The following is a 25095-nucleotide window of genomic DNA, read 5'->3' as shown; positions in this document are numbered from 1 at the left end:
TCACAAGAAAGGCATGCCTCTCCTGTCCTCCTGACCCTCCATTTACTCATAAAACAGCGGGCTTTAACAATCACGGAACAAAAACCACATTGCCCAATGTAACCTTTCAACCCCCAGAGCTGTATGGGCCGCTAATCCAGCGCACAAAAGCAGGCCGACCGCTCTTTTGTTCTCCCCCGAGGCTGGGCGCAGCGCTGAGCAACAGCTGGTCGGCTCTGGAACGTCCCAGCGGCGTGCCAGGGGCCTCCGATGTTTATTTAGCGCGCTGCTGTCTCGACAAGGGGCCTCCGGGAGCCGGCTGCACGGTCGCCCGCAGAGGAGTCATGTACCGGCGCAGCTACGTCTTCCAGGCCCGCAAGGAGCAGTATGAGCGCGCCGAGGAGGCGGCGCACGCCGCCGCGCCGGACAGCCTGGTGGAGGGCCGGGCGGCCGCGCCGAGCCTGGCGCAGCTTCAGGGGCTCGGCGAGCGTGTAGCCGCCCACGTCCAGCGGGCCCGGGCGCTCGAGCAGCGCCACGCCGTCCTGCGGAAGCAGCTGGACGCCTTCCAGCGCCTGGACGAGCTGGCCGGCCCCGAGGATGCCCTCGCCCGACACGTCGAGGGCAACCGCCAGCGCGCCCGGGATTTGGCTGCCGAGCGCACCCGGTTGGAGCGCCAGGGCGCAGAGGCGCAGCGCACCCTCTGCGAGTTCCAAAGCAAGTAAGCGCAGCCATGGGAGTAACGAACGGGCCGGGAGAGCGCTGCCCCCGGAGTTGGGAGGGCCGTCTCCGGGCCCAGGAGACCGGTGACTTCATCCCAGCAGAGGCACGCACGTGCTGCATCTCCCTAAGATAGGACTAGCTTCCATTTTGGTGGCACGTCACGGTTTGCATGAAATGGTGTAATTTGCTGTTAATGTCTTTTAGAGTCTAGATCTAAGTTACATGCAATGAAATGCACAGATTTTAAGTGTGTAGCTCAATGAGCTTGACGAATGTATTAATAGATACCCATGTAACTACTAAAACAAGCAAGATATTCCTCTACCCCAGAAAGTTACCTTCTGCCTTTTCCCAGCCTTTGGTTCCCTCTCCCCAGTCCCCCCAAGCAGAGGCACTCAGCGTTCTGATTTCTGTCACCATAGATTACTATTGCCTGTTCTGGAATCTTTTAGACATATTCTTACGTGTCTGGCTCCTTCTGCTCAGCACAGTGTTTTTGAGATGTGTCGATGTTATTTAATCCTCACAGCCTCATCCTGTTATAGACGGTACTGCACCTAGTTTACAGATGAGGAGACTGAGGTTCAGACAATGTAGAGATTGGGGGCAAGGTCACTCAGCTGGTGGATCGCTGCACTGGGACTGGAATTCAAGTCTTGAGCATGCTAAGTCTAACGGCCTTCACTGCATCACAGCGGACACCTGGACATTGCTTCAGCGTGTGCCTGCTAGTGTCTGGCCCCTCAAAGTGTGATCCATGGACCAGCAGCATTGCCATCACCCAGGATCTTGTTAAAAATGGAGACTCTTGGGCCCACCCCAGAGCTCCTGAATCAGACTCTGAAAAAGACCCCCAGGTGATTCGTCGTTTAAGTTAACAACCTTGAAGTTTCAGAGGTCCTGCTCCTGGGCAATGTCCCCACTTTTGACAGACTGAATAATGTGTTAAAATCACCCAAAAAGCTATTCAAAGAAAAAAGATGCTCAGCAATTTGTCAGCATCTTTCCAGGTGATAAATGGGTGTGCGCTTTGATTCAGCTGGGCACTTCAGGGAATTTACCCTCTGATACTCACTCCAGGAGGTGTCAAAGGGCATGTCCCCCAGGATATTCACTGCAGTGTGATCTGCAATAGCAAAGGCCTGGGACCAACCTGAAGGCCTGTTAATAGGAGTCAGGTTTAAAATTGTGCTTCATTCATGCAATGGAATACTGTGCAACTGTGAAAAAAATAGTGTGTTATTATCATCCATTTTAAAAAGACGGGGGTCAGAGTAGAGATTTTTTGCTTTTATAAGAAAAAACAAGACACAAGCACACACAAAGACCTAATAATACTGGTTACCTATGGGAATAAGGAAGTAGGAGCAGAGGTGAGAGGGAGACTTTTACCTTTTTCTATCATTTAAAAAAGTCTCTAACCAGGGCTTCCCCGGTGGCGCAGTGGTTGAGAGTCCGCCTGCCAATGTAGGGGACGTGGGTTCGTGCCCCGGTCAGGGAAAATTCCACATACTGCGGAGCGGCTGAGCCCGTGAGCCATGGCCGCTGAGCCTGCGCGTCTGGAGTGAGAGGCCCGCGTACCGCGAAAAAAAAAAAGTCTCTAACCATGTAAGAGATTTATCTGTTTAAAAATTATATAAATTAATTAAAAAATACAGATGTGCAGGCCCCATCCTGGACCTCAAGTGGGGCCCAGGTTTTTTATATTAAATGAGCTCCACTGGTGATTGCAGTGAACAGCCAGGTTTGAGGACCTCTGGTCTAGGGTAGCCAGAGGGTTTTCTTCAGACGTGCTTTGTGTTTGAGTTCCACATTCTCAACCCCAGTCGTGGGCAGGGTATTCAGCATTGGGTACTGAGCATATTTATCAGATCATAAGCATCGATTCCATTCCCATCAGTCCTTCTGTTTCTGGTTTTCATTTTTTTTTTTGCCAAATTGCACATGTGGGATCTTATTTCCCCGACCAGGGATCAAACCCGTGCCCCCTGCAGTGGAAGCATGGAGTCTTAACCACTGGACCACCAGGGAAATCCCTGTTTCTGGTTTTGATCCACAGAAGTAGGTTTGCAGCTGGAAGAAGGCACCTGAAAATCCCTGTGACCCTTTAAGGGAAAACTGAGCCTTGCAGAGGGCCTGTGGGTGGCAGGACTTGAACTTGGGTTTTTCACCCTAGGCCCATACCCTTTCTAGAACACTGTGTCTTACAGAGAAGCTGTTCTTGGACTCCTGTGGAGTGAGGCCCAAAGGTAGGACTTATTCATACTAAGCTCATGTTCCCTAAAGAGAATGGAAGTGAATGCTGGTTGACACCCAGGGCAGTTCCATGGGTCATCAGAGTACTTGAGATCCCCACATGGCCTTTAGTGGTCCTTGGGCCACAGTCAGCTGTGATTTGGCTGGGCCAGCATGACTCCCAGGAGCCCTCGTTGGAGGAGTGGCCATGTTGAGTCCTCCTGATTTTACTTGGCTCTGAGTTGTATGTTCTGAGTTGTATGTCCATCGTGGAGCCGACCCTTCAGGCTCTGTGATTTATTTGATAATTCTCATTAATTTATTCCCTCCCATTGCCCCCTTGGGGAAGTTTTGATGTTTTAACTTGAGTAGTGGGACTTGAAAATCATTATAAACATCATACCCATCTACATGCATGGGTACACACATCGAGTTTGGTTTAATTCCAGAGGTGAGGTGATGATTAGCCAGAACCAGGTGAAATTAATGCAGAAATAGGAAGGCATATGCAGCCTTGTTAGGCATGCTCTTTACCTGGATAGTTGAATAATTTCAAAATCAGGTCTTCAGCACATCAAACAAAGGCTAAATAAAATAAAAACTAAATACAAATGAAAACAAAACTACCAAAATACAATGATGAATAGAGTCAATTATCCAAATTGCTGAAAACCAAAAATAATCCTGTAAAACAATCAGGTAATTGAAGCCAAAGTGTTTTTTTCCACTTTATGAATTCACTTTTATATTCACTTCTATGAATATATGAATATATCATGAATTCTTACAATGAATTCTTTATAATGAAATCACTTGTCTGTAATAAAATATCTAGGCTTGTCTAAGCATGAAAATCACATTAATATGTTGTTTATTAAATATGTTTTTAAGCTACAGAAATCCTTGGATGTTTTTAGCAGGAAAAAGCAATAAGAAAATTAAATTTTGTTAACAGTTTTATTCTTAAAGCTAATTAAACATTAAAAAACATCATTTCTGGCTCCATTAGAGCCACACAGAAAAGAAACTGTTAAATGTAACATCCTGGTGTGAAAAGTAAAACTGATGCAAATATATTTTGCTTACTGGTTATAGCTGAGCTACTTAGGTGGCTCTAGAACCGGGAACACTTAGAACAGCGTTCCTATACCTCATGTTCTTCCCTGAGGTCAAGATTTTTAATTCTGAGGCATGGTTTCCCAGCATCTGTCACAGTATAAAGTCCTTGACTTGAACCCGTGGCACGGGTGTACAGGGACACAGAAAGCGATGCTTTGTGGGTTGGGCTGAGTGCTAATTAGGATTAGTTTCAACTACAAGTAAACTCCAAATTGACATTGGCTTATCCAAACAGAAGTGTGTTTCTTTGTTTGTTTGTTTGTTTGTTTATTTATTTATTTATTTATTTATGGCTGCATTGGGTCTTCGTTTCTGTGCGAGGGCTTTCTCTAGTTGCAGCAAGTGGGGGCCACTCCTCATCGCGGTGCGCGGGCCTCTCACTATCACAGCCTCTCGTTGTGGAGCACAGGCTCCAGACACGCAGGCTCAGTAGTTGTGGCTCACAGGCCTAGTTGCTCCGCAGCATGTGGGATCTTTCCAGACTGGGGCACGAACCCGTGTCCCCTGCATTGGTAGGCAGATTCTCAACCACTGCGCCACCAGGGAAGCCCCTGTTTCTTTCTTGTGTAAGGTCTGGACTAACAGTTTTGTACGGCACCCTACAGTATTCAAGGCCCAGAAGGCTCTGTGTGGTCCTCAAGAAGGCGGCATCCATGTTTCAGGTGCAGGAGGAAGGGATGCAGAAGGACACACCTACACCATCTCGTACCGCAGATACCTGGAAGGGGCCACAGACATGCTTACATCGCATTGGTCAGGACCACACTGAGCAGCAGGGAAGGCTGGGAAATGCAGTCTTCCTTCTAGGCAGCCCTGTGGCCACCAAACGTGACAGGCTCTAAGTCCTATTAGAATGGATATTGGGGGCAACTTGCAGGGAACGAGGTGGGGGTTCATTTGGGAAGGGGCTTTCTCTTTTTCTTCAGGGGGTGAAATTCCCCCTAGAAGGAAACTCGTTCTGACCAGAATGATTTCTGGGGTCTCTCTGCTTCCTTGATCTTTACCATTTTTTAGAAGTCCAGGGACGAAGTCGACTAGGAGAAAAAAATACACCTGCTCCTAGTATCTGCTGCTTTATTAATCTTGTGTAGGTTTAACTTTGAGGGTGTCCCTGCTCTACCCAGGCAGCACGGTGTGGCTGTCAGGACACAGTTTTGTTGTCAGACTCACATCTGAGTCCTGCACCCCTCTCTTAGTTTGGAGTCCTTGAAGCCGAGCCTGAGAAAGTCGCTTATTTGGGAGGTGGCATCAGGGAGCACCAGTGCAGAGTGAGGAGGTTATAGGCAGGAAGGGAAGGAGCCAACACTGAGTGCATCACCCGGCAAGTTACCTGCATGGCCACCGGAGGCCACCTGCGGGGTGGGGAGCACACCTCAGTGATCCCAGCTGAGGGCCAGGGAGCCAGGCTGTGTACGTACCCACTCGCCCTGTCAGAGCTTGCAGGCTGCTCCCAAGGGCACTGACTCTCTGACCCGTCCAGCCTGCCCTGCCTGCCACCCCACAGGAGGCCCTTGCTCTGCAGGGCAAGGCCGCACAGATGCGGGTGAAGTGCCAGGAGCACCTGCGGAGGCCTCGGGCCAGTTTCTCAACCTCGGTTTCCTCATCTTTCCCAAGGGGGTAACAGGAACTGCTGTATTCCAGGGTTTTGTGAGGATTAAATGGCATAATCCAGAAAAGCTGACACATGATGATAAATACAATAGTAGAGGGTATCCGGACCAGGTCAGGTTAGTGGTGTTTGATGTAATAGGTCTTTAGTACAGCCTCCCAGTCTCTGTGCTGCCGCCGCACTTGGGGTACAGGTGTGCTGGGATCTGATTCCTGCGTCTTCGGGTGGCTGGGAGGGGGCACTGGGGGGTTGGGGCTGGGACTCCGGGCTGGGAGACTCCTGTCCATCTATGGTGCCACTGGCGGCACTTCCTGCGTGTGCCGAGACGTGCAGAAGTTTGGGAAGAAGTGGGCTCCAAAATGCAGCATCAGCTCCTGCTTCCTTTAACGAGAGGGGGTAGGACTCAGGTTAACTGAATGCTGATTGTGTGACCACACGTGCCGGATCGCGGAAGCTGCCCAACTATCCCTTCTGTGTCCCATCTGCAGGTATGAAAATGAGTGCGAGTGTCAGCTGCTGCTGAAAGACATGCTCAAACGGCTAAACAAGGTGAGCTGAGCCCGTCCTCGGGTTTGAGTAGATTCACGACCAGACTGAGCTAAATGGCTGAACGATTGTTTCACGCACTGCCTCTTTGTGTTCTTTCAGGATTCCCCTATTTCTTTTGCTGTCATTCTCCTTCTTTCTTAAAAAATTTATTTTAATGAGGTATAGTTGACGTACAATGTTGTGTTAATTTCTGCTGTACAGCAAAGTGATTCGGTTATACACATATATACATTCTTTTTCATATTCTTTTCCATTATGGTTTATCCCAGGATACTGAATATAGTTCCCTGTGCTCTACAATAGGACCTTGTTGTTTATCCATCCTACAAACACTAGTTTGCATCTGCTAACCCCAAACTCCCCATCCATCCCTCCCCCACCACCCTTCCCCTTGGCAACCACAAGTCTGTTCTCTATGTCTGTGTGTCACTCTCCTTCTTGACTTTGTAATTTCAACTACATCTTTGTGAGTGAGTGCACACACACACACACACTCCTCTACCACAAGCTAAATGAGCTCGTGAGAGATCCCTAGACGGTTAAGCTCATTGGTTTGCTTGGCTATCAAAACGGGCCAGCGTTACAGAGACTGGCTGTTGTTTGCACCAAACTTAAGAGGGAACTTGCTCCGGGCAGTGGTTATTTGGATGCAATGCTACCTTATCCTGTTGGCTAAGAGTCTTGAGATTACTCCTCCCCAGGAAAAGTCTCAAGAGAACAGAGGACGAAATTTCCTTTTACCCTAGAGCTCCACACTCTTGAAGCATGAAGAGTCACCCTGTGCGAGGCCCCAGGATTCTTAGCCTCTTGCTGGAGACCCTCCTGCAAAGGTTAGGTGGAGTTGTTCTTTGCAGGGGCAGTTTCCTTCTTTGGATCCTCCATCCCCATCCTAACTGATTGGATTTTCTGCTGTAGCCAGGAGAACTTGACTACCAGATAGCAGAATAACTGTGGACCACAGAGGTTGGACAAAACCAGGGATGGCAAAGAGCTGTAAGCATTATCCTTTTCTGATTATTTCAGAGCTCAGATGTCAGAGGGGAAGGACCTATGGGAACTGGTATTAGAAGGGTTGCTTGTTCAGGGTTCCTGGCTGCCTTCCCCCTTCCCCGTTCCCCACCCCTAACCTCATTGCTGATAAAATCGATCACCCTTCCCTGCTGCGCCCAGATGTGGCCTTAAGATTCTTCTCCACCTGGTTGCTGTATGATCCAGCAATCCCACTCCTGGGCATACATCTAGACAAAACTCTTAATTCAAAAAGATACATGCAAAAAAAAAAAAAAGGGGGGGCTTCCCTGGTGGCGCAGTGGTTGAGAGTCTGCCTGCTGACGCAGGGGACACGAGTTTGTGCCCCGGTCCGGGAAGATCCCACATGCCGCGGAGTGTCTGGGCCCGTGAGCCATGGCCGCTGAGCCTGCGCGTCCGGAGCCTGTGCTCCGCAACGGGAGAGGCCACAACAGTGAGAGGCCCGAGTACCGGAAAAAAAAAAAAAAAAAAGGTACATGCACCCCAGTGTTCATAGCAGCACTATTTACAATAACCAAGACATGGAAACAACCTGAGTGTCCATCGACAGATGAATGGATAAAGAAGATGTGGTATTTATATACAACAGAATACTACTCAGCTATAAAAAAGAATGAAATAATGCCATTTGCAGCAACACGGATGGACCTAGAGATTATCATACTCAGTGAAGTAAGTCAGAAAGAGAAAGACAAATATCGTATGATATTGCTTATATATGGAATCTAAAATATGACACAAATGAACCTATCTATGAAACAGAAACAGACTCACAGGCATAGAGAACTGACTTGTGGTTGCCAAGGGGGAGGTGGTGGAGGGATGGATTGGGAATTTGGGGTTAGCAGATGCAAACTAGTGTATATAGGTCGGATAAACAACAAGGTCCTACTGCAGAGCACAGGGAACTGTATTCAATATCCTGTGATAAACCATGAAAGAATGTGAAAAAGAATGTATATATGTGTATAACCGAATCACTTTGCTGTACAGCAGAAATTAATGCAACATTATAAATGAACTATATTTCAATAAAATAAATGAAAAAAAATAAGATTCTTCTCCACATGGAACCCCAGGCAACTTCAGACAGTCAGGGTTAGCTCAGGGTTAGCTCGGAGTGTTTGCCACTGATTTCCTGGCTTCGTCCAACGTCTGTTGTCTAGGATTATTCTGCTAGTTGGTGGGAAAGTCAGAACTACACTCTAGGGACACTGAATTTTGCTTTGTGTATGTTACTGACTGTATGATATTTCTGTGACTATCTCTGTGTGAGCATCTAATGTATTGTCCAACTCGGGACACTGTGTGAAGGAGATGCTGTCAGTAATTGCACAGGTCGACTGTTAGAAGCTGGACTGTCTCAGGCCAATGGAACAGATGGGCACCCAGAAGTGAGCACAGAGATGGCGGGGAGGGTGTCCTGCAGGGGAGCCCTAAGCACACAGCTCATGACTGGCCGTGTTCTGAGCTGGGTTGCAAGGACCCAAGGCCTGCTGGAAGTCTGAGTGGATTGGGGCCTTATTAGCATTTGACCTCACTCAGCTTTCAGCTGACACTTGTGGCTCACCCCCATTTGTGTTTTTAGTGGCGATTCCAGGCTGTCAGGTGGGGCCGCCGTCTCATCCATCGGCCGAGGCCTTCAGGAACAGAGGCACCTGACACCCTTCACCTTTAGGTGCCAGTTCAGCCCCTCCGCAGCACCACCTCATTTTGCTTTGTGACTATTTGTCCTCCCTGCAAGCAGGGCTGTCTCTGGACTGGGCCCTAAGGTTGTTGCTCACATGGTGCCATCCTGGGCATTCCTTGAAGAAGAGAGAGAAAGAACTTAGTCCTTCTTTTTACCTTTGGTGGCAAGTGACACTGGATTTAAAAACAAGCTCAAATCTTCTGTTTGTTTGTTTGTTTTTCTCTCTTATTACAAAAGCAATGCCTATTCCCAGTAGAAAAATAAGACAGTAGAAAGAAAATGAAAAATAAGGGAAAGGCATTCCACCCTTTCCCCCCGTCATACTGTGATGTAGCATGTGGACAATTGGGGTATGAGTCCCATGAGAATGTTACGAAGGGTCTGGGGAAAGATGGGACCAAGCATGCGGGCGGGCGGGGGCAGCACAGGCATCGGCGTGGCTGTTCCCGGGTCCAGGGAAAGACACTTCTCCCCACAAGAACTGTGCCATCCAGAACAGGAGGGTAGCCTGCTAGCAAGACCCTTCACACTGTCGCTCAGTATCTGTGAGGCTTCATCTCTCTGAGACTCAACTTCTTCATCTGGAAAATGGGAGCAATGCCAGTTCCCACCACCATAGGAGCAGGTGTCCGTCTGCATGCCTGGTGAGAGTTAAATGACATCATAATGCACGTGACCTGCCTGTTACAGTTGTTATTACAGGTCACGTGATGTGATGGACGCCAGCTTAGTTTTCTCGGGAAGTGGCTGCATACCCCTGGTGGAGTGGGAGTGCATGGAGGAACAGCTTTTTAATAGCTGTGAATTTATTTTTATGACTACCTTTTCCCTATAGCAGGTGACATTAAAAAAAGTTTCTTTTTAAATGCATGTCAATAAACATGAATCAATTTGAAAAAAATACGGGGTGAGTAATAGTAGAAGATTTTGGATGTAGCAGAAATCACAGACACAGGACGCAAATACAGGGAATCGGGAGGTCCCTGCACTAGCTCACGGGAGCCTCGGAACAGCCTTTTGGATTTTGTTTATTTTACCCTCAGATAACCCGGTCCGATCGCCCCTCTGTCATGGGGGAACTTACCCTTGCTGAGGCTAAACAACTTCAGAGACCCACAGCCCACCTGCGGCAGGTGTGGGCAGCAGCGAGGTGCTCTGTGTCCATGGCTCATTCTCTCCCTCCCAAGGACAGTCAGGGAACCGCTGTCTCTCAGGAGACAGACACAGAGCCGGAGTCTCTGTGTGAAGGTGGCCACTTCCCACTAGATGTTGGTGCCCTGTCCATCCCCCCAGGCTGCCCTCAATGTCACATAGAGATGCTGAGCCCGCTGGCAGCCTCCTGCATCTGTCTGGCTTGGGAACGTCTGCAGTCGCAGGGGGCACAGTCCAGAAGTGTGGGCATTAGCACCCAAGGGGCGACCCTCAGCCACTGGGGGACAGGAGTGGGTGGATGAGTCCCTGGCTGGCCCACCCCTCGTCCTGACAGTTCAGAGGTGAGTTTCCCAGTCTCCTGGGGGGTCCCCAGCAGGACTGAGCCCATTGCCCAAGTGGGAACCCGCTCATTCCACACCTTTATTGGCTTTGTTCTTTTCCCTGTGTCACTACCCCACCCCTTCCAGTGCTCCTGGGATTACCTCTCAAATAAGGGACCCTTTCCCAGTCCTTGCCTCGGGGTCTGCTTCTGAAAACTCAAATTAAGACAGCTCCTCAAGGGTCAGCCAGCTGGACCTTCAGGTTCTCTGTCCACTGAGATGGTCACTGGAGAAGAAGGAGGTGAAATGGTACAGTAGAATTCACATCTTGTTGGCTGTTGGTCATATCACTGATTTTAGCTGACAAAGCTTTGAATGTCTACAGACATCACGTCAACTGGGTTTTTACTGTCAGTGCAGCCTTATGTCCATTTCCTTTGGTCCCTTTGGAAGGGATTGATCCCTGGGTGTGGCCATGTGAAATGGGGTATACTAGGAATCTCTGACCCAGTCTTTGAGTCTGGCCTGGAAAATATCACAATGTATGGGCAGGACTGGTTGCCACCATGTTCATAAAGCTTCCATCTATGTATACTGCCCAGGTAATTAAACCTCCAGAACAGAATGCCTGTATTTTTAACAGCCAAATAAGTTAAGGCAAGCCACTCCTTACTATGCACTTTGAAATGAAATAAATTCCTAAGCATACTACGTACATACTCGGGCCAAAGTTATTCAGATTTTCAGCCTTTGGATGTGGTAAGCATTCCTGGTGACTTTTATTTTATCTTTGTCCATTAACTTTTTTTTTGTTTTTTATTCTTAATTTTTTATTGAAGTATAGTTGATTCCCACTATTATATTAGTTTTAGGTGTGCAACATAGTGATTCAGTATTTTTACAGATTATACTCCATTAAAAGTTATTAGAACTGATGACTTTTTTTTTTTAAAGTATTTATTTTGGCTGAGCCAGGTCTTTAGTTGTGGCACGCAAGATCTTTAGTTGCAGCATGCGGAATCTAGTTCCCTGACCAGGGGTTGAACCCGGTGCATCGGGAGCACAGAGTCTTAACCACTGGACCACCAGGGAAGTCCCTAGAACTGATGACTTTGAGATATTTGGGTTTGGCTAATCTCTAGGACTCATTATGTATATCGCCAATTTGAAAATGATGTAGGTGCTAGTCGAATGCTTTCACCGGAAAACAATTTTAGGAAATACTGCCGTATGTGCTTTTCCACGTAAGTCGTGTATCTTAAGCGTGTCTGGAAAGGAGCAAGAGGCAGGGGAGTTCAGGGGGTGAAAGGATGGGGCACGAAGCTTTTGATTTCAGGGCTACAAGCCTTCATACATCCAGGAATTCCTCTGAGGCTGGAAATGAACTTCTGGAGAAGAGGAGAGCCATCTGGGGAAGAACAGTTTAGGAGGAGGCTGGCGGTGGGCGGCTGGAAGAACAGAAGGCAGAGGAAGCGTGAGGAAGGATGAAGAGGGTGAGAGTGGAGTCGAGGAAGGCGAGGTGGTGGGAAGAGGGAGGGTGGGGAGTGGAGGGACGTGCCCAGCTCCTCCAGGTCAGCGTGAGCCCTGGAAGGAAAGCAGCTCTAACATTTTTGGAAAGGTTTTTGATGCCCAGGATTGAAGTAGGTGCTTTTTTATTTTTATTTTATTTTATTTTTTTGCGGTATGCGGGCCTCTCACTGCCGCGGCCTCTCTCATTGCGGAGCACAGGCTCCGGACACGCAGGCTCAGCGGCCATGGCTCACGGGCCCAGCCGCTCCGCGGCATGTGGGATCTTCCCAGACCGGGGCACGAACCCGTGTCCCTTGCATCGGCAGGCGGACTCTCAACCACTGCGCCACCAGGGAAGCCCAGTAGGTGTTTTTTAAAATCAAACCCTAATTAACTAGAAATCTTAATGAATTTGAATACCCATTCTTTAGCAGTTGGTTTTTTGGGGGTTTTTGTTTATTTTTTTAGTTGGGCTGGATTTGGGGCTACGTGTGGATACAGACAGTTGGGTTTTTAATGGATTTCTAGCATCTCTGTGACTGGGTTGGCAAGGCTGATTTTTCAAGGGTACATAGGACTCTAGTTATTTCTTCAGTTACTTTCTCAAAAATCGTCTAGGCCAGCGGTTCTGAAACTTCCTGTGCATCAGCATCACCTGGAGGGCATGTTAAAACACAGATTCCTGGGCCTGTACCCCAGAAATTCTGATCCGGTAGGTCTGGGATCCACCAGATTTTTTACGTTTCTAATCATTTCCAGATGGTGTGGTCCAGGGACCACACTTTGAGAACCACTGGCCTAGATGAAAACATACACAGTATCAGGGCTGGCGTGTTTTCTAAAATTAGAATATTGGCCCAGAGTCTCGATTTGGAAAAATCTAGACACTTCGGCTGGTGGAGCTTTTGAAAATGCAGCTGACAGCATCCAAAAGCATAATAAAAACACAAGCGTCTACACATTTCTGAGTTCTGGTGCAAACAAAAGAAAACACTTCCAAACAAATTCTTCTCCCCGTATCAGCAACTGCACATTCCAGCGGCAGCTACTCACCTTTGGGAGTTTTCCCGGGCAATTTATCAGCTGATTGTCTTCAAACCAAGAGAATGTGCTTGTAGAGCATCTGGTTACTCTCTCTTTTAAGGACGAATGTGGGCTGGCCTTTTACTATCACTCTTTTAAAGGTTGACTGATGGGACCTAAGAGTGGTGGTTTGGCTTGACCCTGAGAGGGAGGTGGGGGACAGACAGCAAGCACCTTGCAGGACAGGGTCAGGACTCAGCCCTCAACTCCTGACTAGTAGAGGGAAGATCGCATTCCCATTATCTCCAGTTAACCACTGTTAACTAGCTGAATGGCCCACTGGTGCGATATCTCCCCGTCCATAAGGTGAGACTCCAGTTTCTGAGCTGCGTTTGTCAGAGCCCTCGGGTTCCATGGATTTGCTGAAGGGCCTCTGAGGGAAGAGGGTTGCCAGCCGATCAGGGTTCCTGTCCCCCCGTCATGTCCTTCAAGAAGCACATCTCTGCTTTCCTTCTGTATGTTGGCTTCCCTGGGATATTTTGTTTGAAGGATGACACGTGTGGCTTTAAAAAGTGTGAGGACCAATGACCTTTAGGGTCCCTTCTATTTGTTTTTTTTTTTTAATTAATTAATTTGGTTACACCGGGTCTTAGCTGTGGCTCGAGGGCTCCTTAGTTGTGGCATGTGAACTCTTAGTTGCGGCATGCATGTGGGATCTAGTTCCCCGACCACAGATCAAACCCGGGCCTCCTGCATTGGGAGCTTGGAGTCTTAACCACCGCACAACCAGGGAAGTCCCAGGGTCCCTTCTATTTCTAAAATCTTGAGTGTTCGATCCCTTTATAGGTAATAACACGAAAGGTCCTTGAAACTTCATTTTCAGTTCTTCAGCTCCAGTAATTGTGTATCAATTGTGGATGAATTTTTGGTAAAAATTAAGATGTTTGAGAATTCCCTGCCCCATTCCATCCTCAGCAGTCTTGAGGGGCCGAGGGTGGGGAGAGTAGAAAAGCATCCCAAAGGTGAAGGTGAAGCTCAGGTCTCCACCCAGCACTGCCTCGTCTCTGACCCGGATTTAGCTACACCCACTCAGCAGTGTCCCATCCCCAGAGCTGAGAATCACTTTTACAAAGAACCACTGTGCCTCAAGGGGGTGGGGCTGATTTTCCTTCCCGTCAGTGTGGTCCCAGTAGGATTGTCGGCAAGACGACAGTCATGTGACCATGTGGGCCAATCGCAGCTCTCTCTCAGAGATGTGACTCCTGGGGGCAGAGATGAATGTCTTTGGAGCTGGGTCATCCCAAGGGCTGTGCCGTGGACCCCAGCTGCTTAGATTGCTGGGACTGCCCTGGTTTCTGTCCTTCCCAAGGCCTGTAAATTACCCAGGATCTGTCTGGTTCCTCAGCCCTTTCCCACCGCTGGAAAGACACCCAGGCTTTCTTTCCTTCACCATGTCTCTCATGAAGGGGCTTCCCCAGGCTTATGTGACAGTCCTGAGTAATTCAGAAAGCCATTCACCAGGACCTCCAAGGGGCCTCCCACCTTCCCTGGGGCGTTTGCACAAGAGCATCAGTAATGCGAGGGCTGGGGAGGGGGGAGTCGGGCAGCACAGGTCTTGAAACAAGGACAATACTGTTGTGTTTTCATTGTACTCTGTGTGACCATCCCTGTGACACAAGATTTGAGGACCCATCATTAAGCCCCCAGGATGGTAAACTCCTGAAGGCAGAGCGTATCAAAAGTCAGTGACTGATTAACTCATTTATCAAAAGAATGAGCCCAGAAGCTAAAACACCCAAAGACAGATTTCACATTATTTTAGTTCAGAGCCCTGTACCTGGAGACATGCATCCCTTTTAATAATTTGGTTCATTCTTTTACTTCTGATTTAAAAATAATACTTCAGACCATGGATGGGTCCCTTAAAGGGTGTGATTTTCGCACATGCTGTTGCTTCTCTGGATGGGCAGCAGAGCTTGGACAGCGGAGGCCCAGCTCCAGGGCTGAGAAGTGGGTGGCACCTCGGGGAAAGCATGCAGGAGAGTCCAGGGGCTGCGGGTGAGGAACCGGCTCTGGGTCTTGGGGTCCTTCCCTTCTTCCCTCCCCATCTGTTTGCCCAGTGTTGGCATCCCTGGTATCCATGAAGGGATTTCAGAGTCTTCATGGGAAAGGATTTGGTAACCGGAAATTAGAGGCTGAAAGGGGTGTGGGATTCACCCTAGAGCAGGAGACACTGAGGAAGACAAGATGATCTACGTGTCTAAAATCAGTTCTCTAGACCTTTGATGTCCAGCGCAGGGGCCACTAGCCAGCCATGTTGGTGAGGAGTCAAAATGCAGAGAGTTCAAATCGATGTGATGTGAGTGTGAAATACACACCAGGTTTCAAAGACCTAGCCTGGAAAAAAGGAAAATGTCTCATCAGTAGCTTTTAAAATGTTGATGACATGATAAAATGATAAGATTTTGGGTATATTGGGTGAAATAAAATATATTATTAAAATTAATTTCACCCATTTCTTTTATTTGATGGGGCTACTAAGAAATTTAAAATTATGCCTGAGGGTTGGACAACCCTGTATTAGAATAACATTTAATTAAAATAATTTTTATTATTTTTTTGGCTTAATTGGGTCTTTGTTGCTGCGCGCGGGCTTTCTCTAGTTGCGATGAGCGGGGGCTACTCTTCATTGTAGTGCGCAGGCTTCTCTTGTTGTGGAGCATGGGCTCTAGGTGTGTGGGCTTCAGTAGTTGTGGCTCGCGGGCTTAGTTGCTCCGCAGCATATGGGATCTTCCCAGACCAGGGATCGAACCTGTGTCCCCTGCATTGTCAGGCGGATTTTTAACCACTGCACCACCAGGGAAGTCCCAACTTATTTAATTTTTGCTTGCATAAACCTACACAAAAGGCATGTGTGAAGGTACATTGCTAACGATTGCAAATTGACCAATCTGATCTAGCACAACTCTTAAGTTCTTTAAGATAAACTCTGAAGTTCTCTTGGGTAAATAAAATAGTTTCAGAGGTTTGAGTTGGGTGAGGGTTAGCCGATCCCTGACAATCTTGCTGAAGTTTCAGACCAAATTCACGCGAATGGATATTTATTAAATAAGCCTTTTTTCTGATGCACTCCCCTAAGGTTCATACAGCCTCTTTTCCAGGCTCCATGAAGTCTCAGATCTCTGCTGTTTTAAGTGCTAAGGCAACACTTTGCATGAAAAGCTCATTCAAGGCAGGTGATACAATAGGGTCAGGATTCTGGTATCCTTGCTGTCAGCATCAGACAATCATATCTCCCTACACCAGTGGTCTTTTACAGGAACGATTATAAGGAATCAAGTGCCTTTCCTAAGAGTGCAGGCCTAATGCCTCCCTGGAACCTAAACGCTATTAGTACCAGGATGGCACGTGTCTCAAAATATCTTGGCCTGTCCACATGCCTTGACTGTCTTAACTCTGTTCACGCAGTGGTAGGGAGTATCTTAAATATTTTAGCAAACCACATTTCTACCTTTGTCAGTGAGAGCGCATTGCTAACGTTCATCATGCTTTTTAACAAGTCATTAGGAAGTCAGTAAAAATTCACTTAGCAAGCCCTCAGGTATTGGCAGGTGGGCATGGCAGAGGGGGCAAGGAACTTGGATCTGTAGCATCTCGCTGAATTGTTGAAGAATTTAAGTCAGTTCCAGACATCACAGCACTATCTTATGAAGAGCGCAAATACTTACTCATACCTATTTGGTTGATCCAAACAAGATCAATGAGATATGGGCTTCCCTTGTGGCGCAGTGGTTAGGAATCCACCTGCCAATGCAGGGGACACGGGTTTGAGCCCTGGTCCGGGAAGATCTCACATGCTGCGGAGCAACTAAGCCCGTGCACCACAACTACTGAGCCTGCACTCTAGAGCCCAAGAGCCACAACTACTGAGGCCCATGCGCCTAGAGCCTGTGCTCTGCAACAAGAGAAGCCCGCGCGCAGCAACGAAGATCCAACGCAGCCAAAAATAATAAATAAATAAAATAAATAAATTTATTGAAAAAAAAAGATCAATGAGATAAAAGTTGGTGAATTATCAAAAAGTTTTGTGAGAACATTCAATCTTCTGTCCTAAGTGTTATTTCCAACTTGAAAGGAACAAACACTATTCACCACAGCAATCATGCTAAACCATGAATTTTATGTTGAAGATACATGGCCTCAAGGTGTCAACAGTCCTTGGAGAAAACTATTAAAATTAAGGTTTCCTATCCCATAGGTTGTCTTTTCACTTTGTTGATGGTTTCTGTGCACAGCTTTTTTGAGTTTGATGTAGTCTCACTTGTTAATTTTTGATTTCGTTGCTTGTGCTTTAGGTGTCATGTCCAAAAAAATCATTGCCAACACCCATGTCAGGGAGCTTTATTCCTGTTTTCTTCTTGGAGTTTTTGTTTCAGTATTAAATTATTTAAGTCTTTAATCCATTTAGAGTTCATTTTTGTGAATGGTAAGATAGTGGTCTAGCTTCATTCTATTGTATTTGTTTATTTTTAATTTTTATTGTTATATGGTTGATTTACAGTGTTGTGTTAGTCTTGCTTCATTCTAAAATAAAGGTTTCGGTGTTAAGGGAAAACTCTTTCTTAGTCTTAGAAACTCAACTCACTGATGATAGGATATAGAACAAATATAGATGTAACTTAAATTTTAAGGTTATCGGTATATAAATATACTCTTTCTCCCTGATCTTTCTAGATCAAGGCTTCTCAACCCTGGCACTATTGACACTTCGGACTGGAGAATTCTTTGTTGTGTGGGGTTGTCCTAAGTACTGTAGGATATTCAGCAGCATCGGTGGCTGCTACCCACTAGATGCGGGCAGTAACACCACCCCCCCGCCCGCCCCTGCCCCACCCTGCCACCCCAAGTGGTGACAATTAAAAAAGCCTCGAGATTGTGCCAAATGTCCCCTTGGGGGCAAAATCACTCTTGGCTGAGAACTACTATTCTAGACCAGGTCCAATGGGCTAACCCAGTGCTTGGCTAGAAATGCAGAATCTCAGACGCCCTCCCAGACCCACCAAACAAGTCTGCATTTTGGTAAGACCCCGGCCGATGTCACACCCACGCCCGTGCTCTCCGCCCCCCGCCCCCCGCGGCCCCTCAGAGTCAATGCCTCTCATTGCAGGAGGCAGATGAAGCCCTGCTGAGTAACCTGCGCCTTCAGATCGAAGCCCAGTTTCTGCAGGATGACATCAGTGCGGCCAAGGACAGGTACAAAAAGGTAACCATGACCCTTCTTAGCCCTTCCCCCCAGAAAACCAATTCAGGGCACTCGTGGCTGAAAAAATGGGGTGGCTGGAGTGGGCTGCCCTGTGTGTGGTGCCCCGAACCAAGCGGGGCTGGGCTGGTCGCTGGACGGCACCTAGTGAGCCAGACCTGCGGGGCTGTGGGAGGGGTGGCAGTGTGTGTGTGTGTGTGTGTGCATGGGGGGGTTATAGGTCGGGGGGAGCCAATATCTGTGCAGGACGTCACAGTCCACAGAGTAATTGCACACAGATCTGTCTTGATTAAGCTGTAGCCTGTTGACTGGTTCAGCTCAGAAAATGGAGAAAATGCAAAAATCATAATTTTTTAGCGCTGTCTCTGAGGGAACACATGGCATGCAGGGGCCTCCTCGCATGTAGCGCTGTGCTCTGCCCCCACCCCCACCAGCTTCTCACAGGCCTCACGTTGGGGGGGCCTTGGTGTTCTGGAAAAGTCCAGTCCTGGAGCTGTGTAACCAAGGGCCAGCGGCCTAACCTCTCTGAGCTTCTTCATCTTCGAAATGCAAACACCAGACTCTCCTTCCTGCACAGCTGTGTTATCTGAGCATAGACACCTGTGGGCCTGGCCATGACCCTCAGCCCTCGGGGCTGACCTCTCCAGGGGGCCTGGCCTCCCTCCAGCTGCAGTATCTGCGTCTCTGCCTCGGGACGGATGTGCACCAGGCAGCAGAGGGCAGGTCTGCCTCACAGGAAACGTTGGGGAGTTAATGCCCCGGGAGCAGCCTCAGCCAGGGACGGATGGAGTTGGTGGACACGTACCCCAGCTCCCTCTGCACCGGCTCCCAGAGAGCCCGCTAGGACTGGTGCCCACATGGGTAATTCACCTGATAACACAGTGTCTCACCTCCCCGCTCCACTGCTCATGTTTCCTGGCATCTTTGCCCAAGCAAACTATTTGCACCCAGATCCTTCCCCCAGGGTCTGTATCTTACTCAGCTGGGGCTGCTATAACAAGGTACCACGGACTGGGTGGCTTATGAGCAACAGAAATTCATTCCTCTCAGTTCTGGAGCCTGGAGCACCAAGATCAGCATGCCGGCAGGGTTGGGTTCTGGTGAGGACCCTCTTCCTGGCTTGCAGACGGCTGCCTTTTTGCCATGCACTCACCTGGCCTTTCCTAGATCTGTATCCATAGAGAGAGTGACTGCCTTTCTTATCAGGGCACTAATCCCACCCTGGGGGCCCCACCTTCATGCCCTCATCTAAATCTAATTGCTCCCCAAAGGTCCCACCTCCAAATACCATCCTGCTGGGGGTTAGGTCTTCAGCACATGAATTTTGGAGGGACACAACTTTCGATCTATAACTGTCTGCTTCTGGGGAAACCCACACTGAGGCAACGTGAGGTAATATGGGTGAAGCACCTCGTACAACCTGGAACTTGGCAAGTGCTCAGGCAGTATCAGAGTCCCTTCCTTCCTCTGTGGGTGCCTGCTGCATTGTCTCACTGAATCCCAAAAAACAGACTCAAGAGACAGTGTCCTAGGTTCCCTGTCAGCAGAGCCTGAGGTGTGTATAGGTGGGGCGGGGGGCAGGAAGGCGCAGGGGAAGGGGCTGAGCTAGAGTCCAGACTCAGCCTGATCCCATGGGGGCTCTGGAGCATGAATCGCACCACAAGCTTGGTCCCACCTTGAGGCAAGAGGGTTGGTCTTGTGTCCTGAGCCAGGAGTCACTGGTCTGGGTGGGGGATGGTGTGGCATTGGGGGCAGTTGCATAGCTTCCTGGCAGGATGACCACTGTGTGGCTGAGGGCAGTTCTGTGGAGGGGGCAGCTGTGCTACATTGTCAGCTCTCGTGCAGGGAGCAGGCCCAGGTGATCTGCTGGTGAAAGGGACCAGGCATTGCCTTCAGGTTGTTAATCCCTCTTTTGTGGAAGAAATGGAGGTTTAGGAGGTTTGACTACCTTGCCTGAGACCACATGCAGCTAGTGAGTGAGGCAGTCCCGCCGGACTGGCCACAGCCTGTCCTCTGAAGCACCGCCTGAGCTGCAGTCAGCAAGGTCCTTTGTGCCCTCCGGGGACTCTTTGTCCCCCATCCCTGCTTTTCTGATAACCCTGCATCCAGGGCGCTATGGAGACAGCCGCAAGGCAGCCACGGGACTGAAGGGAATGTGACATGAACTAAGCCTCGGTTTATTCATCGAGCCCAGTGTTCTCATGCAGATTAAAGGAGGCATAAAGCGTCCTCTGCACCCATCACAGTCTGTCCTATTTGTGGCGGTGGGACACGTGAAGGCATTCATCCTGCGGGTCACCTGGTACGGGAGGGGAAAATCCAGGGAGCTCAAGTTTTCATGAGAACGCTTTTCTCTCCCAACAGAATCTTCTGGAGATTCAGACCTATGTCAGCATCCTGCAGCAGATCATCCAGACCACCCCGCAAGCAGCCGCCATAACCAGTGGCATGAGGGAGGTAAGAACGGGAGCCTGGGCGTCTGGGAAACCGCACGTGGGGATTTGTCCTGCAGCCCCGGGAGCCCAGAGACCCAGGGAGAGGCGTCAGGTCACCCCCACAGCGGGTTCACATTCGAAGTGCACTCTTCTGCTCTTTCACACAGACGGTGAACGTGGGTATTTAGACATCTGAGGACATAAACTGTGCCCCTGCCCATCTTCTTAGGTATTTCCTCTTGAGGATTACGGGCTGTCCTTCCTTGTCTAGTTTATAAGAAACTTCCAGACTGTTTCCCAAGCACTGTAGCACTGCTGTATCCCCACTGGCGACGGATGGGAGTTTCTGTTGCTTTGCCTCCTTGTCAACGCTGGGTATGTCGGGTTTTTATTTCGGTTTTGCCGTTTGCTACTCTAATAGGTATGTTGTGTATCTCTCTGTGCTTTTAACTTGCATCCCCTCAGGCCTTAATGATGTTCAGCATCTTTTCATGTGCCTATTTGCCATTTGTATAGCTTCTTTGTTGGACTATCTACCCAAGACTTTTGCCCCTATTTTTTTTATTGGGTTGTTTGTTTTCTTATTCCGCTTATCAATTTGACCATAATCTTGAATACAGAGAACCTCAGACAATTAGTGACTCTATTTTCAAGGTCAGGTCTGCTAGTCTGGGGCATGAAAACTCTTGGGAAAGGATAGAGGTGACTGAAGCCGATTTTTTAAAAAACTGGGATTTGGATGTAAAACCTTATTCCCAATATAATGTTCCAAATCCCTTCCTCACTTAGCTCTCTAGCAGGGCAACAGGATATTGATGTATTTTTTCCCCTAATGTGGTTTATGGGATTTTGTGATGCATGATATGATATTGTAAAAATAAACTGAAAAGGATGCAGATTAAAACAAAAATGTCATGTGTCCTTTCTTCAGAGGAGTGTGACGCTGGGACAGGGTTTTGTAGACTGTTCAGCTGAGAAGACTCTGGGTTTTTCTGCAAGGATGACTTAGGACAGAAGTCTACCCAGGCCTACACCCTGGAGAACCAGTGGGTTAGGGTAGCTGACTGCTTGATGTTTGTTTGAACCTAATTTTTTATATCAAAGCTAAAGACATCCCCAAATTTGCTTTCAGAGACACTTTTGAACCCTGCCAAGTAACATCTAAGAGGCAGGAGAGTTACTTTTATTGGCCTTGATGGGGATATTCTTGTCCACATTGCCCACCAATGACCCCAACTGAACTGGGGTTGCTGCTAAGGCCTAAAAAACAGCTTCTCCTTAAGCATACTTTTCTTTGTCTGAGACTTCTTTCCAGACACTTTATTTCTGTTTTGCAGACATTTTTCCTTTAATTCATAGGTGTTTGACATCAGAGCACACTTTTAAAATCACATCATCTGTTCCCTTGTAACCCTGTTCTTCTGAGTTGTACTAATGTAGAGCCGTCTAGACCTAGTTTGATCGTGTCAGTGATCATCAGAGACCCTCAGTGTCGTTGCCCGGGAGCTTGAGACAAATGCAGCCTCTGCAGCCCGACCCCCAGCAGAACCACTGTGTCAGAATCTGCATTTTAGCAAGATGCTCAGGGATTCGTGTGCACGTTAAAAAGCAGATTTAGAAAGAATCACATTCTTTATTAATCTCAGCTGAAAAACTCTACATACGAGCTAGGTGGTTGCTTTCAGGTTTGCTCCTTTGACTCTTGTTACTGTCCTAGAAAATGCCGGTTGAGTTTCCACAAAGGATATAATTAGCATTGCTTCCTAGGAGCGTCCATAAAGCATAAAGTCAGTGTCCTGTAGTCAGAGGTCCCTGGGGCCACCCCTGTGGTCAAATCAAGCTGGGTTTATTATTCCCCACAGGAGGGGAGGGTGTACGCCGTGGATGGGGGCCTGTGCTGGCCTGGGTGCTGTCGGGGGGTGGGGGACTGGTCTTATGGTTGAAAAGCCCCCTAGTTTGTACCTTGGAGGCCGAGGTATGGGGTGAGGCTAAGGCCGTGCTTGGTAACTAAGCATCATCACTTGAGTTAGTGGTCATTTCTGTGGTTACACGGTGGTCGCTTGGTCTGAGCTCAGACACAGTTACAGAGCCGGCCTTGTTTCTGTCTTGTTCCCCTGGGATCCCAGAGTGACATCTTTGGGTGTTGAGGTGGCATCGTCTGTAAGTTTATAAGGAAGGAGCATCATGCTGGGGGGGGTGTTGGTTAGTGCCGGCTTCCAGCTGACAGCTGCCGGCTGTCTTCCTTCCCCTACAGTAAGTATCCAAGGGCCTCCTGTGTGCGAGGCACTGTGGGGGCACCTGTGGGTGGACATGGGGAGGATGTAGTATAAGTAGGAGCTGGGCGGTGAGGAGAGGCGGGGCCAGACAAGCAGGCCGGGCCCTGGCTGGGAGGTGGGTGAGGGATTTGCACTGTGTCTGTGTCCATGCTGAGGCTGCTGGTCTCGGTCGGCGTGTTGGCATATCCTCCATGTAGTGGTACCCAGAACGTGAGTCCCCTCTGCCCCCAGCTGTCCCCACGTCTGTGTCTTTGGGGCAGGGAGGCGGGAGCCGAGGCACAGAGAAGCAGGGAGGACAGAGACAGAGAGAGAGAAACAGACAGACAGACAGGGAGGGACACACAGAGAGACTGAGAGAAGGCACGTCTCCACTGAGAGACTCCGAAATAAACACACCATCCTTCAGCAGCTCTGTCCCCAGGCCCGCTCCTCCGCCCTCGCTCTCACTTTCTCTGTGTCTCGTTGCTCCGGCCACTTTGCAGGAGGCTGCAGAGCAGGGGCACCTTCAGTGGGTGGCCGTGAACCTGCTGGGCTGTGACTCTGCCCGGCAGGGGGTGGGGGGAGGGTCTCCGTGTCAGAAGGTGCTGCTCTAGAGAGGCCAGGCTCTCAGGAAGGGGTTTAGATGTTTCTGAATAATGTGGAGAGGCTGGTGGGAAAAGGGCAGCTGCTCTGCAGAGTGTGGAGAGGTTGAGGGTGGACCTCCTTCCGGAACATTCCGGGAGCACCGACAGGGCTCCCCCTGTCGCCATGGCCCCTGCTGTGTGCCGTGGGGATGGCTCAGCACAGTTGGTGTCTCTGGCTCAGGGCTCAGACTTAGAAAACAAAGCGAAAAGGCAGTGAGTGGCCATGGTGGGCCCGCCTGAGTCAGCTTGGCTGCTGTGACAAAATACCGTAGACCACGTGGCTCCACCAACAGACACTTATTGCTTACAGTTCTGGAGGCTGGAAGTCCGAGGTCAGGGGGCTGGCAGATTTGGCCCCTGGGGAGGACCCCATCCCGGCTGGTAGACGCCACCCTCTCCCTGTCCTTTCCTTGCTGCCCGCGTGGAGGAGGGGGCCCTGGTGTCTCGTCCTCTTCTAATAAGGCCACTAATCCCATCGTGGGAGCCCCACCCTCATGACCTCATCTAAACCAACCCTCCTGCCAAAGGTCCCACCTCCAGATGCCATGCATTGGGGGTTAGGGCCTCGGCCTGCGAACTTGGGGGGACGTAAACATGCAGAACACAGCGGCCCTCTCCTCCGAGTGTGAGCGTGCTGAGTCTGGCTTCTCTGTGCAGGCGAAGCTCTTGACGGAAAGGGAGGTGGCCACCCTGCAGAGCCAGCTGGAGGACGGCCAAGACGTGCTCTGCTTCCTGCAGTCCCAGAGAGCCGAGCTGCAGGCCCAGGTATGCCCGTCCCTCCTGTCTGCTCCTCTCATTCAGGTGTCACGTGCCTGCAGAGGTGTGCACTCGTGCATCGAGCGCTGTGAATTCTACAAACTCAACACACCTGGGTCCTCAGCCCTCAGAGCCGCAAACAGCATCCCCAGTGGGGTGACCAGCCGTCCACTTCCTGGGACGCCTTCCTGCCCAGACTGGAAAAGCCCTGGGCCAATGAGGGCAATGGGTCCCACTGATTCGTGGCCCCCGCAGGCCCCCTTTGAGTCGCCGCCCCTCCCCCACCGAGGGTAAGCTATCCCCACTTCTGCATAACAGATCTGTTTTGCCCAGTTTAACCTTGTTTTTGAAAATAAGAAGTGGACATACGTTGGGGTTTTTACCCTACGCTCGCATGAATCTGTGCTTCCTGTTTCTCTTCTCATGACCTAAACTCTCTTCTTTGGAATTTGACTGCAGCCCTAGAGAGAGTGGTTGTGTTGGGATTTGCTCCTGCTCAGAATTTGTCAGCGGAAACTTTGCATTTCCACCCCCACCCCTTTTCTTTTTTTGGTGAAGCTTAGTTTGCAAACGAGCAGAAAAGCTTTTTGCAGACTTTGCAGGAAAGCTCAGTTCTGTCTCTGTGGCCTTCCTTCGCGGTTAACGAGCTTCGTGGGTCACCCCACCCCCGCCAATCCTGTGATTCCTCCAGTTTTCTCTCTCTCGTTGTTACCGTACACCGGGCCATTCTGATGGGGACGTTGGGTTAGAATACGCTTCTTACGCTGTGTAACCACATTTCCCAAATCCAAAAGTAAATTGACGTTCGGTT

At 49.2% G+C, this 25095-nt stretch overlaps 1 protein-coding gene across 1 annotated transcript in view; it reads left to right on the top strand.

Moving 5' to 3' along the window:
- Nucleotides 1-323: 323 nt before the first annotated feature.
- BFSP1 (beaded filament structural protein 1) overlaps nucleotides 324-25095 on the top strand; it is a gene marked incomplete at both ends in the record, with an annotated part of 37967 nt that continues 13195 nt past the window's right edge. Inside the window, 5 exons of the mRNA XM_081256767.1 lie at nucleotides 324-697; nucleotides 6151-6211; nucleotides 18102-18197; nucleotides 20559-20651; nucleotides 24186-24293. Of these exons, the coding sequence (XP_081112893.1) occupies nucleotides 324-697; nucleotides 6151-6211; nucleotides 18102-18197; nucleotides 20559-20651; nucleotides 24186-24293 (732 nt within the window). The remainder of the gene's footprint in view (nucleotides 698-6150; nucleotides 6212-18101; nucleotides 18198-20558; nucleotides 20652-24185; nucleotides 24294-25095) is intronic.

This window comes from Mesoplodon bidens (genome assembly GCF_964165515.1).
Source record: "Mesoplodon bidens genome assembly, chromosome: 15".
NCBI lineage: Eukaryota > Metazoa > Chordata > Mammalia > Artiodactyla > Ziphiidae > Mesoplodon > Mesoplodon bidens.
The sequence above is the reverse complement of the archived record's forward strand: the minus strand, read 5'-3'. Positions and strand labels throughout refer to the sequence as shown.